Here is a 17384-nt window from a genome sequence, read left to right as displayed (position 1 = left end):
GATATTTAAGCCAAGCACTAATTCCCAATTTTGTTCCACAATTGGCAACGTCAGCTTGGCTTGTAAAGTGCTGAGGAATTAGAGAAAAGAAAAACACATTTAGAAAGCTGACAAAATAAAGCAAATGTATACATTTGGAAAGCCATGGGGAAGATTCCTGATTAGCTTGCTCTCTAGGGATCTCTCCAACAATGGAGCATGGGTGACTTCTTAAGTTTTGAGGTCCCCAGACTTGGAGGTGTCTTGTTTTCCATTAGTCAGAAGCAATTTTCCAGTAGTTCTCCCTGCACTGAAAATAATATATGTACCTTTCAAATGACTTATCCCTTTGGCATATGAGAAGATCCTGAGTTAGATTAGCTGAGTGATCTTGAGCAATCCACTATTTCTCTAAGCTTGGTTTGCTCTTCTATATAAGAGGCATGAAAATTCTTGCACTCTGCTGAAAATAGCTCTGGGCTAGGAGTCAGAAGACCTGTGTTTGAGTTTTACCTTTTAGCTCTATGTGACTTTGGGCAAGTAAATTTCTGTGCCTCAGTTTCCTCCTCTGTCAAATAGGAAAAATAATACTTGCATTACCTATCTCACAGGGTTGTACTTTATAAACCCTACTGCATAGACAACAGTGATTATAATAGCTTGTCTGATTCTTCTTTGACACTAATCAGTTTCTAACACTTTTTTTTAACCTTTACCTACTATCTTAGAATTGATATAGGTTCCGAGTATAAGGATGATATTAGAAATTAAGTCTTGTTATATTAGTTTAGAAATAAGAAGTAGAGAAGCTGGCTTGAGAAAGAATTGGAGTTTCAAACAGAGCTGAGACAAAGTGTCACTGTCAATTTTAACAGTTTTTCTGTGACAGTTGCTCTCTGGGTGTGACTGTTGCTCTCTGGCAGTTGGGCAGTTGGTCCTTGGCAGTTGGCAGAGTTAGTCTCTCTCTCTCTCTCTCTCTCTGGGGGCTTCAGGATGTGATTTCTTTTCTATCTCACTCCTCACTATCTGAGGTAGAAGGAAAGGAGGGAAAGATCTGAAGGAGCTAAGTGTTTTCTTTTTCTAACTTGGGAAACACTAGTGAATATCTATTGCTGTTTTCATAGATTGTTTTCTATCTGAGAAGACCAAAAAAATACTTGATTTGGTTTGGTCTCTGAGTCTGTTAAAGCTCAGAGTCCTATCTTGGTTCTTGCTGAGGCTCAGCCAGCTAGCCTTTGTTATTTTTATAGCTTGGAGACAAAGCTAAGAATTATAAGGATAATAGTGTTAGTCTATTGTAGAATAGTGAAAATTTGGGTTACTCAGATCAGGAAGGATCATTGTAGCCTGTGGAAACAGGAGAAGTGGTTCCTTGTGGAGCCAGGGAGTTTTATTTGGATGGAGTTAGAATCCCTTAGAGTTAGAAATCCTTTTTTTTTATCCTTATACTCTCAATAAATAGTTTGTCTTTATATAACAAGAGTCTCCTTTGCATCCTTGCACCTGGCCCTGAAGAGAAGTTCACTTATGAGCTTCACTTCAATTAGATAAACTGAAGATACTTTGTAAACATAACAAGCAGAGTATCTAAATCAGTTTATAATCAATAATCAATTCACTGTAATTTATTTTTACACAAGGTAGAATAATGACAAGGAGTAGGCAATAAGGGTTAAGTGGCACAGCTAGGAAGTATCTGGGGTCAAATTTGAACTCAGGTCCTTCTCCTGTCTCTAGTCCTAACTGCTAATACTCTTTTTAAGTACTCACAAGTTTCTCCTCCTGTATCTCTACCAGGGTCCTGGGATACTCCTGCTGGAAGATGACTCACTCTATGAGGGCAGCTTCACAAGAGACCTGGCTTACATAGGAAAGGTGAGCATCTTCCATTCAGCTATTCAGTAGATAAGATTATAGCTTTGGACTTGGGAGTAAGGTTATTTAAATTCCCCCATGTCAGAATTATTACTCTTTTAAATACTTGTCTTCCATTATCTTAGATTGTCTTAGAATCAATACTATGTATTGGTTCCAAGGCAGAAGAGTGATAAGGACTAGGCAATAGGGGTTAAGTGACTTGCCCAGGGTCACACAGGTAGGAAGTGTTTGAAGTCAAATTTGAACCCAGATCCTCCTGTCTTCCAGCCTGACTCTCTATCCACTGAGCTACCTCTGGAGCTCTGCTCCAGGATCTTTCTACTGACAACACCAATTAATTAATCAACAATGAAGAAGTACTTATTAAAGGCCAGGAGGTTAGCTCCAAATGGAAGAGTGTCTTCCATAAAGAGGAAGTACCAACTCCCAAGCATAACATCCCTCCTTTGTTCTCTCTTTGTTCTAGGGCAAGATCACTTTCCCTAATGGCTACTTCCTAAAAGCCTCCTTCAGTACTGGGATCGGTAGGGGCTTCCATACCCAGGGGGTTCTGGAGACAACTGCTCACCCTCTGGATCCCATGCATACCTGTAAACGGTGAGAACCCAGATCTTTTAGCTCTGGGACCCTAACCCTGTTCCTGAATCTTTACATCTCATTTGAATATTACCAGGGAACTGTCCTTTTCTCTCTTGAATCAAGGAAAGTAGGCTTGACCCTACAGATTCCAAGTGGCTCCTCTAGGTAGATGACAGAATCCAGAGAATGTTAGACTAATACATCCAAAGGACGTGGAAGTGTTACATCAAATATCCTACGAGATAAAAGGGACTAGAAGGTACCTTGTGCCATGACCATAGAATCTCAGAACTTGAAGGCGCCCTAGAAAAAACAATGCTGGAGCTTAGGATAGAAAACATCAAATGCTGCAATGGGAACACACTTTAGGGCATAGACTGTAAATAAGCCAAGGAACCTTAGTTTCCATCTAGTTTAGTGGATAAGATGCCACCATTGTTGTCAAGCCCCAGGCAGCAAATTCAACGTGGGACATTTCATTTTGCATTTTGGGAACCCTCAGTTGGTTTGCTTTCTCTTCCATAGACTTCCCTTCTCTAAATTCCCCTCCCCAGCTTGGTTTATGTCCTTAATAGCAGAAGTTAGGGGTGATGGGACAGAAAGTAGTAGAATGGCCCAGGGGAGCCCATAGGGCTCTAATTATAGATGCTTCCTTCTCCTTCCTTCCCCTCTCTTTTCACACAACATACTGGCAGCTGAATCCTTGGCATTGCCCTAAAATGAGCTGCTGGGTCATTGTCCTTACCAGTTACTTGGGGCTGTAGAGAATAGGAGGACTGGGAACAACTTGGCCTTTGCATTGAGGAATGGGTAGCCCATTTTCCCAATTGCTGGCCTCTTACTTAGGGGATTCTTTAACTGGGGAAGAAGGATGGGGGGGGGTGGCATTAAATGGATGGCTGTGGCCAGAACAATGAACTCTATCAGACTTAGGGGACCTAGGATGAGTGGGGAAAAGGTTCCTCAAGAGATAGTGTGACTCTCTGGCTCCTGTTTTTGCCCTCTCTAATCTTACCCTCCCTGCCTTTTTTTTATCTACCTTCACCAGCCTTTATTTATTTACTATTATATATTATATTATTATTTCTTATTCTTTCTATTATTTTTGCCTTGTTTCATTTCTGCCTGTCTTCCTCAATTCAGCTACTCCTTGATTACTTAATCAGGCACAATTTCTAATCCCATTGCCTAGGACATTATTCTTTTTCTGATCTCTTCTATCTCTTCTTCTTTGCTGGTCTTCCTGTCCCTTGACATTCCTTTTCCCTGGCCCTCCCAGAGCCATGATGTGTGCCATGGCTGACTTCCACTATTTGTGGGGGAGGCTGGAGATGTGAGCCAGACCTTCTTTCTCTGTCTCCAGCCAGTTGGGGATAGATGCCTTTCCTGTGGAGAGCCGATGGCAAGGCATCTACCAGCAGTTCCAAGAGTTCATCAACTCTAACTGTCCAGAGGAATCTCAAGAAGTTTTCTTGGGCTTCCATATCCAGACAGCCAAGGAGCTCCGGAAATCCCAGGAGTATCTCTTCTGTGATAGGTAAGGATGGAGTTAGGCTGCCCCAAAAGTGGGAACAGAAGACAAGAGGCCATCTTCTAAGGGAAGCTTCCCCTTCCTACTCTCATTCTTGGACCGATAGATGGAAGGATGGATGGATGGGTGGGAAGGTTGCGTCTCTCATCCAGTCACCCTCATTCCACTTTATTTACGGAGGCCTTCTGTGTGTCCAGTCTTGTGCTGGGCTCTGAGGGGGAGCAGGAAAAGGAGAAGTCCCTACTCAGAGGAGGGAGGCGAGAGACAAGGCCAGGAAGTGGGGCCCTTCTCCTTAGGATGTTCAATTCCATGAGATGTTTTGGTGTCTTCTGGGTCCCAGAAGTAACCCGGATGAAGTCTCAGCAAAGATCAAGGACATACTTGCAGAACTGCCAACACACCAGGAACCAGAATCCCTCCAACTCTACCTACAGAAAGTAATGGGGGATGGTGGGAATGGGGGTGGGATTGTGTCTCCGTCAGGTTTCTATTCTGGCTCCCACAGGCAGCTGCTCACAGGAAACATGAATAATAGGGCCTTGGTTTATGCTTTTCAAAGAGACCTGGTATTATGGAAAGACCACTGAATTTAGAATCAAGGGCATAGTGGATTCACATTTATTAGTTTTATAACAATAGGTAAGCCATATAACATTTCTGAGCCTCAGTTTTCTTATCTGTAAAATGGAGATAATTCCTGTTGTAAAGAGTGGGTGGTAGGATCAGAAGAGGTATAGAATTTTGAAAACCTTAAAATGCTATATAAAATGTTAGTATCTTTATTATTGTTAATGTTTGGCTTGGTTCTCACTAAGAGGCTGGCTGAGCAGAAGTTATTCCCATTTTACATATGAGAAAACTGAGGCTTAGAATGGAAAGAAGACTAAAGGATCGGAGTCAAAGCTTATGGTCTTTGTAGGTTCTGCCTGATCTATGAGAAAACTCCATGAAGTTTGGTGTGAGACATCAGCTACTTGGAAACAGATCTTTCTCCTATACCTCCAGAGACTTTTACCTTTTTGTTATTTTTTAAATCTTCTTTGGATCTTGAATTCCCAACTTGCTCTTCCTGCTCTCAGGCCTGTATGAATAAATGAATGAACCCATCAATCCACCCATCTATCCATTCATTCCTCCTGCTTTTCCTGCTGTCCACCCTATCTTAATGAGAGTGAACATTTTCATTCATTCATTCATTCATTCATTCATTCATTCATTCATGCATTCTTCCTTCTTGATCATGTAGGAAAAGTGAGTCTTTTGTGGTTGGGAGGCAAAGAGTGAGAACAGGAAGTGATCTCTTTTATCAGAACATTTAGGGTTACCTCATTTGTAAGATGAGATATGGAAGCTACAGGCTTTGCTAACCACGCAGAGTTCTTGTACAGTGCCCAAGCGATGGACACACTCTATTTGGATTGATTCAGAGTTGGTGATGTGGACAGAGGAGGCAGTGAAGTGGCCTGGGGCAGCACAGTCTTCAGAGTTTACTCTTGGGGCTGTTTATTCCCTTGGTTTGGTGTTGGGAGGGGGTTCAGAGAGAGACTGTCCCACTAATAAGCCAGGCATCAGGCAGTGGTACTTGGAGCCTGGATCTAGCTTGATCCTGCCCTTAAGAATCATACCTTTCCCTAGAGAAAGGGTGGTACCATGGGGCACTCAGCCCCTGGATCTTGAGCCTTCTTGACCCTCTGAGCTTAGAGATCTCCCAGTGCTCTGCCATTGTAACTGGGTGGTTTGTTCTGGTCAGTTCTCCCTCTTTATTTTTCCCTTTCTGCTTTCTTTCCCCTTATAGCACAAGAGCTCTAGGATTAATTCACCAGTGAAGGGAGGTAGCATAGGAGATAGATAGTTGGTGTCAAAAGTCCAGAAGACCTGAGTTCAAGGCTTGCCTCTGACACATGGTTGTGTAATCTTGGGCAAATCACTTGACTTCATAGTGCTTTGGGCAGTTCTATAAGGAAAAACAAATTAGATTCATCCAATGGCAGAGGAAAACCCAAACTCAAGAGTTCTTCCCTACAAAAGAAGGCTATTTTAGGCACTTTCAACAAAATGTCACACAGGGATTTTATAGCAAAGCCCAGACTAAACTCAGGTCTTCCCTAAACTTTGTCTCCCCTTCTCCCATTCTCTCCTCAGTGTAGAGCACTGAATTAGGAGTCATAAAACCTGTTTTATGTTTAAGGTTCCTTTTGAACTCTGATTTTCTATATTCTAAGAGCCTTTTAATTCTGACATCCTGTGTTCTAAGGTCCTATGTTTCCTCCTTTCTCTTCCTCCTTTCTCTTTCTCTTTCTTTCTTTCTTTCTTTCTTTCTTTCTTTCTTTCTTTCTTTCTTTCTTTCTTTCTTTCTTTCTTTCTTTCTTTCTTTCTTTCTTTCTTTCTTTCTTTCTTTCTTTCTTTCTTTCTTTCTTTCTTTCTTTCTTTCTTTCTTTCTTTCTTCTCTCCTGCCTCTCCTATCCCCCCCCCACACACACACACACACACTTTTCCCCTCTCCCTTCTGCCCTTCCTTCCTTTATACATTCTTTCATAGAACTGATGGTATTGGTTCCAGGGCAAAGAGCTGCAAGGGCTAAGCAACTGAGGTTAAATGACTTTCCCAGGGTCACATAGCTAGGCTAGAAAGTACCTGAGGCTACACTTGAACTGGGGACCTCCCATCTTCCTTGCTTTCTTTACAAAGGACAAATGGGGGCACTCAACACTGCCCAAACTTGTTCATAAAGTACCTAGGAATGCCCTAAAGGTCTGATGCCTTAGATTAAGTGGGCTAGGCAATGAATGATAAAGGGAAGCTTTGAGATTTTGTGATTCTCTGAGGGAGAGCAGAACCATCCCTTTCCTGTGCAGGCCTTGAAATCTTCAGTGCACCCTCTGGGGAAACTGCTGAAGCTGCTGACATTGGCCTTCCAGGCCACCTACTCTGGCATTGGGGCCAACAAGCATCTGCTGGTCTTGGCCCAGGAGGAGGTGAAACACCACGCCAAGGAAATCTGGGCCTTCTATCAGTAAGTTGGGGGTGGCTTCTAAGACGACTTTCAAAATAACTTCCAGCTCAGGGTGGGGTGAACTCTTGAGATTCTAAGGGAAGGGGGTAGAAAAGCTGTTCCTTTTCTCATTGATTCGTAGGGGGATGTTGCGTGTCGCCTTGAAACAGCAGAACCTGACTCGGGAGGAGAATGAAGGAAACGAAAAAAGGTAGCCAAGTTTCGCCACTCCATCTTGGTGTTTCTGAGTTGGCTTCCTGGGATGTGACTTCCTGGAGACAGGATCCGACTTCCTGGAGACAGGATCCGACTTCCTGGAGACAGGATCCAACCCACTACAAGTTTCTTGCATGCGGCTGACTTGGGCCCTTGACTTTTCCCTCCTAGAGAGGTCAAGTGGAAAGGCAGTTGGGGTTGAGTCTCCGAAGCCCAGTTTGAGTCTCAGTTCTTCTAACTATGAGACCCTGAGCTTTAGTTTAGTTTCCTCCTCTGTAAGACTGTAAGACAAAGAAGTTGGGCCAGTCCTGAGCCTGGCAAAGGCCTGCCAACTGCTTGTTTTCGGACTGCCTGCAAGCGAAGAGTGTTGGGTTTGTTTTTTCCCCCAGTGTCAATGCAGACCAGGCCTGTTGGCTGGATTTGGCCGCTTGGACTGGCTGGTCTCTAAGGTACCTCCAGCTCTAAATTCTCTGATCTTAATCTCACATTCTGGGCCTCAGCTCCAGAGGAGTCCTTGGGAAAAGGCTGGGGGGCAGAGAAGAGGGGTAGCTCAGTCTTGGAGGGGGCACAGAAGGTTGGAACCTCTCCCGAAAGCCAGATCCACAGATTTCAACAGTCTCCACTTGGTTGAGTCCTGCCTGCATTTGGTATGTGCCTTGTCTTGGCTCTCAGTTTTTCCGTATCTTCCTGCTGTATTTTTCCCTGGTGTGTTATTGTCCTTCCTACCTAGCTAGGAGGCTAGCTTAAACTTTTCTTTGATGGGGGGTCAGATTCTTGCTGTTTTCTTTTCTTCTTTTTTTTTTAAACCCTTACCTTCCATCTTGGAATCAATACTGTGTATTGGTTCCAAAGCAGAAGAGTGGTAAGGGCTAGGCATTGGGGGTCAAGTGACTTGCCCAGGGTCACACAGCTAGGAAGTGTCTGAGGTCATATTTGAACCCAGGACCTCCCATCTCTAGGACTGACTCTCAATCCACTGAGCTACCCAGCTGTCCCCTTGCCGTTTTCTTACTAAGTCCTCATGGGGAAATCCTGCTCTCTGCCAGGGTAGGCCCCTTCCCTCATGTCACAGTCTGCACCTTTTTCTTTTAAACCCTTAGAATAAATCCTGTGTATTGGTTCCAAGGTAGAAGAGTGGTCAGGGCTAGATGTGAGGGCTGGTTCCAGGGCAGAAGAGTGGTAAGTCTAAGCAATGGGAATTAAGTGACTTGTCCATAGTCACACAGCTAGTGTAAAAATTAAATTAGTATCTAGTAATAAAATATTATATTTTATGACAATTATTAAGGATTATTAGAAATCAAGGATATAAAATAATAAACCATGTGCCCAGGGCTGATTAGCCCATTCAAAGGCTACTTACTACATCATTGCAATGGCTGAGCAGAGAGGGCCGTGGGAGGCATTACTGCCAGTTAAATATTAATTGTGATCTCGCCCAGGTGAGATTATAGGGAATTCTGGGAAATACCAAGGACTTCTGGGGATTGAAGTCTAGGGTTCAAATTTCCATTTTTACATTAGGAAGTGTCTGAGGCCACATTTGAACCTAGGACCTCCCATCCTCTAGGACTGGTTCTCAATCCACTGAGCCACCCAGCTGCCCCCTAGGCTGCACCATTTTTAAACAGGGGCTCATAGACTTGAGTTAGATCTTCCAGGCCATTTAATTAAATTCCCTCATTGTATAGGTAATGAAAACGAGGCCCTCAGAGGTGAAGTGGCTTACTTAAGGTCCTTCAGATAGTAAAAGCCCAAGAGGGGATTTATACTTGCCACTGAGCCCCAAGGTTCAGGAGCCTCTTGCCTCTTCCTCCCTTCCCTGAACTAACATGGAACCTGGCAGAGAGAGCCTTGGGCTGTCCGGAGGTCTTAATGAAGCCTGCTGCTCCACTCTGTGTAGCCTCGGTATGACTTTTGGGTCATAGAGCCGGCTGGGACTTCAGAAAGCCTTTAATGCTCTTCTCTGGTAAAAGTGGGGGACCAGGACCCCTTGTTTCATACACCGTCACTGGGAAGATCAGATTTTAAAAATGCTTGTTTTGGGAAGTTTAAACTGTTCTGCATCTATTTTGGGGGTGGTTGAAGAAGAAAAGGCTGCGCTCCCTCTTTTAGTGAGGGCGTATCTGTGGCCCTGCGCTCACAGGGAAAGCGGAGTGGCGCCGTGGATGAAGGTGCTGGGCTTGAAGTCAGGAGGACTCGTCTTCCCGAGCTCAAATCTGGCCTCAGGCCCTTAGTAGCCGGGTGAACCTGGGCAAGTCACTTAACTGCCTGCCTCAGTTTCCTCATCTGTAACATGAGCTGGAGAAGGAAATGGCAAACCTTTCCAGTATCTTTGCCTCAAATGGGGTCATCGAGAGTCAGACTCAGCCGAAGGTGACTCCACGACAAGGACAGGCTGTGGGCCGGGCCTGAGTGAGCCTCTCCCCTGCTCTCCACCATCATCCCTTCATCCCTGCAGGTGTGTACCCAGCGAACTCTTCCTTTCTCCCGCAGCCACCCTGAGGCGTACAGGCTGGTCCTGCCACTCATCCTGCCCTGCTTCTATCCCGAACTCTTCATGCTCTACATGTTGTACCATGAGAAAGAAGACAACCTCTACAGCCAGGGGATATCTGACCTGAGCCTCTTCCCCGATACCAAGCTGCTGGAATGCCTGGATGTGCACAAGTGAGTGCGGCCCCCCGCCTTCTGGCTCCTTCCTGCCCCAGATCCCAAAGGACCCCTTCTTGGGCTTGCCCCCATTCTCCCTCCCACTAGAGTACAACCACTCGTTTCTTTTTAAACCTCACCTTTTGTCTTAGTATCCACTCGAAGACAAAAGAGTCATAAGTGCTAGGCAATTGGGAATAAGTGACTTGCCCAGGGTCACACAGCTAGGAAGAGGCTGGATTTGAACCCAGGTCCTTTGGACTCCAGGCCTGGTGCTCTATCATCTGTGCTACCCAGTTGCCCAGAACTACATATTTTCTTCAATGTCCTTTACATATTTGTGTTGATTTTTCAGAGCAAATAATGTTTGGAATATCCATCTACCTCCATTTTTTAATGCCACTGAGATTGCAGAGGGTCAGTCACTACCAACAGTGTGCAGGGAAGCCATGCAATCCCATACAGTCTGGCCTCTTCTTTCAGCGAATGCTTGGCCATCTTCCTCTCCCCCAGACATTTATTATCATAGACTTACAACTGGCTACCAGTGAGGAAATGGAGCGTAGAGAGGTTAGGTTGCCTCTATGCATAGCTTGGACCCAGGCCCTCTGACTCCCATCCCAGGGTTCTCTTCCTGTGTAACAGTACCACTACCATGTTGGTGGCACTTATGGGAGCACTGGCCCGGCCCTGCCATCTTCCCCTTCTGTGCCATCCATCTGTCTAGGCATCCTGGCTTCCATCTTAGATGATGGGCACTTTTCTAGCATCGCTTTCCTTGTGGACACTCTCCTCCCATTATTATAGTTGAAAAGCCCCTTCGCCTAGAGTCCCATGTAATGAGCGCACTATTTCCCAAGGGCATGGGCTGTGCATTCACCTTAACCTGTTCCCCTTGTGACTAGGACTGGGATTTGTCGTAGAGCAAGAAAGGGATAGTTTCAAAGGAAAAAAAATGAATGACTAATAGTGTATTCTGCAATTTATCTATTATTTATCTATTCATTCATTCATTCATTTATTTACTTATTCATTCAATTATTTATTGGGCCCTTACCTTCTGTTTTGGAATCAATACTGTGTATTGGTTTCAAGGCACAAGAGAAGAGAAGGGTTAGCCCAGGGTCACACAGTTAGGAAGTGTCTGAGGCCAGATTTGAACCTAGGAGCTCTCATCTCTAGGCCTGGCTCTCAATCCACTGAGCTACCCAGCATCCCCCTATTTTTTATTTATTAAAACCCTTACCTTCCTTCTTGGAGTCAATACTGTGCATTGGATTCAAGGCAGAAAAGCGGTAAAGGGCTAGGCAATGGGGGTTAGGGGTAAGTGACTTGTCCAGGGTCACCCAGTTAGGACGTGTCTGAGGCCAAATTTGAACTCAGGACTTCCCAATTCTGAGCCTGGCTCTCAATCCACTGAGCCACCTAGCTGCCCCTTATTATTATAATTATTAAATATGTACTTTTTATCTTAGTAAAAACTCAAGACAGAAGGGCAAGGGCTAGGCAAACAGGGCCACATAACTAGGAGGTATGAGTCCAAATTTGAACCCAGGACCTTCCACCTCCAGGCCTGGTGCTCTGTCCACTTTGCTACCTAGCTGCCCATATTCGTACCATTTCTAGCTTGGAGACATTCACTCTGGGATATTTCCCCATGTTCTCTGCCATGATGATTTTATTCATAAGAATCTTGAAAAAAGAAATGATCATAATATGCTCAAATGCCATTTGGAGTTAGCAGTCTAGAACTGCTGGGGTCCTTCTTGGACTTCCACTTCTCACGATGGAAAGGACGCTCTCCCTTTGATGACATTCCCCAAGAGAAGACCCCGTCCCAAGTGGGCCCAGAGGCCAGTCCCTTCAAAGGAGGGGGGCCCCGGACTTCCGTTCTGGCATGACTCTTGCTGCACTTCAGACTTTGCTCCTTGCCCTTGCCCGCAGGGAATCATCTGGAAAGGCTAGCAAAATCCCATTTCTTGATAAGCTAAAAAGGGAGGGATTTTTGTGTGTTTTGTTTCATTTAAGAATATGCTTCCTCCACAGTTTGCTAAGACTGATGGGCTTAAAGCCCAAAATGTGGGGCCGCAGCTGGTCAGAAGCCTTGAGAATGGGGAGTCTGGGATGGACGGGGCCAGAGGAGGTCATCCCTGTGGGGGGAGGTCCCCATTGAAACCCTCCCAGGTGGGAGCCGGTTTTTAAATGCCCTAAACTGAAGAGCCAAGGAATTAGAATTGGGGAAGCTCCCCGATGGGCGTCAGGAGACCTGGGTTCAGCTTGGCTTCTAATTCTCTGGGACCTTGGAAAAGCCATTTCACAATCATAACCTTCACCATAATAACCACTGAAGAAGCAATACAAATCTCAGTGGATGAAGAGCCAGGCCCAGAGACAGGAGTCCTGGATTCAAATCTGGCCTCAGATATTTCCTAGCTGGGTGACCCTGGGGAAGTCACTTAAGCCCCATTGCCCAGTGCTTACTGCTCTTCTGCCTTGGAACCAATACTCTGTATTTAATTCTGAAATGAAAGGTAAGTGTTTAAAAACAAACAAAACTAAAAATCAGATAATAACAAGCATTACATAGCATTCAGGTTTGTAAATTGCCTGATAAATGTTATCTCATTTGATCCATACTACAGTCTAAGTACTCCAATTATTCTGTTCTTATAATTGAGACAGACAGAGGTTATAGACCACCAATAAGGGTCTGCAGACTAGATTTGAACAGAGGTCTGTGCTGACTCCAGGACCATGGCTCCACTGGGCCACCAGATAGTTTAGTGGGGCCTGGAGAGAGCCAGAGAATATGGGATCTTAATCCTCTGATCCTTCCTATCTGTGCAACTCTGGGCAAGTCTGGCCTTTGTACCTTTAAAAGAAAATCTAAAAATGAGAGATTTATACAAGGTATCTCTGAGGTCTTTTCCAACCCGAAATCCTGTGGTCTCAGACTTCTCTCTGGGCCTCAGTTTTGTTATCTGCTTGCTGAGCTCTCCAGGAAGTTCAGGTCTTCCCTTCTGTTAGTTAAAGCCCACGTCTTCTTCCTGTGCCCTCAAACCCCTTGCTTTGATTTCAGGCACCTGTGGCCCCTCAAGGACCTCACACTGACCACCGATCAGGTGAGATGACTGCCTTCCCAGGGAGCTAACGCTCCTCCTGCTTACTTCTGGCAGGAGTGAGAGGGACACCCCAAGGAGGCCTGATCAGCCCAGGGTAGGGATAGAGTGGGGACTGAGAAAGTTTCATGGAAGTCGGTGGCATCAGAGAAGGCTACTTAGAAGAAACAGGTCCAGGGTGATTCATCAGGTAGAAAGCCAGGCCTAGGGACGGAAGGTCCTTGGTTCAATTTGGGGCTTAGACCCTTCCTAGCTGTGTGACCCTGGGCAAGTCACTTAACTCCCACTGCCTAGCCCTTACCCCTCTTCTGTCTTGGAGCCAATACTTAATATTGACTCTAGGATGAAAGGTGAGGGCTTAAAAAAAGAGAGAGAGGAGACAGGTATTATGTAGAGATTAGTCAGAGTCAGATTTAATTGTATGGAGAGGAAGGCAGCAAGAACTCGGGGGATAGATGGACCCCCCTAGATACGAAAAATATCCTTGTGTTGTCGACATTGGAGAGGTGACAGGATGTAGTAGAATGAGCACTGGAGTCAGGAGACTTTGAATCTCGTCCTGGCTCTACCACTTATTAACTATGGATTCTGGACAAGTCACTACTCTGACTCAGTTTCCCTTAAAGTGAATGGGTTGGATTAGATGATCTCCAAGACCTTTTCAGCTCTCACTTGCTGGGCTAAATTATGAGGAGAAAATAGATGATGAGGTCCGATGTGACTGGTCCTGGGCCATAGGCTTGATGATGAGTCTTCAATGGCCCAGTTATAGGTTGAGGATCAAGGGGTCAAGTGGGGCTAGGGAAAGGGCAAGGCTTGAAGGGAGATGGTAAGGGCTAACGATTGTCAGAATGGAGGGGTTGGTTTCTAGATGGACCTGGTGGAAGGGTTAGGGAGGGGGCAGGATGAAGACTAATTTTGGTTCTTATGTCTCTTTGCAGAGACACTCTTTGGTTAGAGACAGGTGCTTCCTCTCTGCCACTGAATGCTTGCAGAAGATCATGTGAGTCACCCTTTCAGGGTCAACTACCCCATATGGGAATTGGGTGCACCCAGTGTGGCTTATCCTCCCCTTCCAGTGGAGGGGTGAAGAACATCCTCAATAGCCTGCTGCCCTAACCCTATGCATGCCGGTAAACATCGCCAGCCTTGACCTTAATGCCGCCATCTTGTTCATGCCGATGCTTCCTCCAAGATTCTGCTCTGTTCTTTTTTTTTTTAACTTTTATCAAGTGAGTCTTTTAAAGTGGATGTACAAGACATCGATATTTGACCCTGATTTGCTCATTCACACAAGTTGGCAGTAAAACAAGAGATGGGTCCCTTAAATTTCCATCTCCCCCATATTGAAGACAAATATGCCCCTACACAAACAGCTTCTATGTCAAGGGGTCCTTTTCTTCTCTGAAGAACTACACTTCATTAGCAATATTCCCTTATTTGCTCTAGGTTTTCATAACCTGTACTGTTGGGTATATGGGCCAATCCTTAGCTAGGATCTCTGCCCCTTCTCTCTACAAGCTTCTGTCTCCAAATCCAACTCACTGTTTTTTTAACCCTTACCTTGTGTCTTGGAATCAATACTCTGTATTGGTTGCAAGGCAGAAGAGTGGCGAGGGCTAGGCAATGGGGGTCAAGTGGCTTGTCCAGGATTACATAGCTCGGAAGTATCGGAGGTCAAATTTGAATCCAGGACCTCCCTTCTGGGCCTGGCTCTCTATCCATTGAGCCATCTCGATGCCTAAATGGGAGCTATTCTTACCTCTCTTACGATAGCACCACAGTGGATCCCCGGGAGAAGCTGGAGATGCTTGAGAAGACTTACGATGAGATAGAGGACACAGTTTCCCGGGTTCTGGAGAGGGAATATAAGCTTCCTATGGATGACCTGCTGCCCTTACTCATCTACGTTGTGTCCCGTGCCAGGTAAGCTAACACTTACATCAGGGACGGTGGAAAGTTGGCCCAGATTGGATGTACAGAGGGTCAAGCATAGGCCCCTTTCATCTTTTCAGCTGGTTTGGGGGATAGTTTCTCTTCTTAGGACAGAATAGGCTACATGATGCCAGCAGTGGCATCATAAACTACTTCCTTCCTTTCTGGCCCCTGGGCTTGAAAGTTCTCTGGACCTCTTTCCTAGGATCCAGCACCTGGGAGCAGAAATCCATTTGATCAGGGACATGATGGATCCCATCCACAGAGGAGGATTATATGACTTCTTGCTGACAGCCCTGGAGGTGAGGCAGCCAGGAAAAGGGGAAAAGGGGAAAGATGGAAGAAAGAATTCCTTCTTTTCATTGGTCTCTTTCCAGGAAAGGATCTACTTTATTTACAGAATCAGGTCAGGACCGGAAGGGACCTTACAGATAATGTAGTTTCACACCCCACTCCACCATGCCAAAATTGAACCCTAGAAAGGGATGAATTCTTGAGGTCATACCAGCAATGTATAGAAGGTCCACTACATCATTCTGCCTTCCATATGTATGGTCATCTCTCTCTAGGTCAGTGGAGTCAGTTTTGAGTTGTGTCTAGTCATGGCAGTGACTCAAGCTTTGCACATGAACATTGGTTGTTCAACAAGTGGCCGTTTAGCTGAATTTCTCCTGTTCCTCCTTTCTTTTTTCCGGGGTTGGGTTAGGGGACCTTTGGTCTTCTGGTTTGTGGGTATCATAATCTTTGGAAAGGAGCTTTATTGAAGACTCCTGATAATGAATCTCAATTATTAAGCCTCACTACTAGAGAAGATAGAGCCAGTTTCCAAGTTAGGAAGACTGGAGTTCAAGTTCCACCTCTGACATATCCTTGTTGTGTGCTCCTGGGCAAGTTCTCTCAGTGCCTTGGCAACTAAGGCTAGAAGTTGGCAGGGAAGGTGCCAGGCTGCATTGGTAGAAGGGGCTGCCTCATTAGGAAGCTCCTTTTTACCAATGAAATCACTGGTCTAGTTCTTCTCTCTGCCCTTATCTGAGATGGATCTTAGACTACAACATAAGGACCTGGCCTCCCTAAGCCAGTGCTTTCTAGAAGCAGGCTGGTATGATGGAAAAATGGGATATTTCTTCCTTTCTTCAGGCCTTGGGTTCCTCATAGATGCCATCTAGAACCTTTCTACCTCAGGCCTTGGGACATCAGGTGCTCACTCTCCTTGGGAGCTAAGGTGCTGACCACTGTCCCGTCTCCTTCTCTCTCAGTCCTGCTATGAACACATCCAGAAGGAGGACATGAGGCTGCATCGCTTGGCTGGAGTCCGTAATCAGAAGGCCCTGTGGTAGCTCAGCTCTGCCCAGGGGAATCTGGCCTGGGTCTGGGCCAGGTCAAAGGCTGAGAGGAAGAAGCCAGGTGCAGAGAGCCGATGACGTGTATTAAGTCACCAGTAAGGAGGTGGCTATGAGAACCAGGGTCTGTTCCGCCCATCCCCAGAGGGAGCTCCGGACACCGTCTAGGCCATCTGAGGCAAATGCCCATTCCCATTTGGGTGCTACTCCTCAGGAAAGGGACAGCTTCTCTCTTTTGCCTTTGCAGCTTCCCTTTCCAGGACAACCCAGTGGGCACACAGACTCTAGGGTCTTCCACTAGGGAAGATAGTATCCTTTTAAGGGGAAAATAATATTGCACTTTATTTTTTGAAAACAATTTTTTTAAAGAAATTGAACATTTATTATGTACAAAGCTACTGTGAGATACAGCGGAGAATTCTGAAATGTTTGTACCCTGGTCTCTCCCTTTGAGGACCTAACACTGTGCAGACAGCCCTAAAGGGCTAGATTCTCTGCTCAGAGCCAAGCCTGAGCCATCCAGGCAGGAATAGCAGCCTGTGACTGTCCTGCGCACACCTCACTCCTCTGGCCTCCTGCTTTTTCCCAGGGGCCAAGGGAAGACAGGGTGAGAAGCAGAACCCCCGTCCCTCTCCTTCTGCTGCACAGGGCCCGATCTCTCAGGTGGACCCAGCCATAATACAAGGGGGAGCACTGGCAACAGAAGCAGGTCTGGCCAGGGGCAGTGTGAGAGCTGGCTGAAGCTTGGGAAGAATCTTAGGAACGATTCCCCCACCCCCACCCCCCATTTCTAAGCTGTAGCCTTTTTGGTGGCCCTAGTTATAAGAGCTGCTCTTATTCCTCAAGGGCCTCCTCACACACAGCCTTCTGGTGTCATCAGCTCCGTGTCGTGGATGGCGGGCCTGGGCCTGAGAGGAAGACATGCCCCTGGGGCCATGGACAGAATCGAGGGCGACAGACTAGATCCCATAGAGCCATGGGGTGGTTTTTCTTGAAAAGCTGCTGCTGCTGCTCCTTACTTGGCCCGTGGGGGTGTCTGGGGTTTTACCTGATGGCTTTTGGGGAGCACCAGAATGGAGAAAGGCTGCCCTAGACCCTCCACTGGCCACACTGAGAACACAGGCCAATAAATATCTATTGTAAGAGCTTCTGAAGTGAGTTC

At 45.9% G+C, this 17384-nt stretch overlaps 1 protein-coding gene across 4 annotated transcripts in view; it reads left to right on the top strand.

The window, feature by feature from the left end:
* The window catches only part of ALS2CL (ALS2 C-terminal like), a 57982-nt gene extending 40615 nt beyond the window's left edge, over positions 1-17367 (top strand). For 3 of the 4 annotated variants that reach the window (XM_007499753.3, XM_056805178.1, XM_056805177.1), the window contains exons 15-26: positions 1777-1854; positions 2324-2454; positions 3800-3973; positions 4308-4404; positions 6824-6981; positions 7103-7171; positions 9673-9846; positions 12908-12950; positions 13889-13950; positions 14724-14873; positions 15088-15184; positions 16139-17367. In XM_007499753.3, coding sequence (XP_007499815.2) covers positions 1777-1854; positions 2324-2454; positions 3800-3973; positions 4308-4404; positions 6824-6981; positions 7103-7171; positions 9673-9846; positions 12908-12950; positions 13889-13950; positions 14724-14873; positions 15088-15184; positions 16139-16219 — 1314 coding nt within the window. In that variant the 3' untranslated portion in view covers positions 16220-17367. The remainder of the gene's footprint in view (positions 1-1776; positions 1855-2323; positions 2455-3799; positions 3974-4307; positions 4405-6823; positions 6982-7102; positions 7172-9672; positions 9847-12907; positions 12951-13888; positions 13951-14723; positions 14874-15087; positions 15185-16138) is intronic. The other variant, XR_470525.3, reaches the window with a different exon arrangement.
* The last annotated feature ends 17 nt before the right edge of the window (positions 17368-17384 follow it).

The sequence above is a fragment of the Monodelphis domestica genome, chromosome 7 (assembly GCF_027887165.1).
Source record: "Monodelphis domestica isolate mMonDom1 chromosome 7, mMonDom1.pri, whole genome shotgun sequence".
NCBI lineage: Eukaryota > Metazoa > Chordata > Mammalia > Didelphimorphia > Didelphidae > Monodelphis > Monodelphis domestica.
The sequence above is the reverse complement of the archived record's forward strand: the minus strand, read 5'-3'. Positions and strand labels throughout refer to the sequence as shown.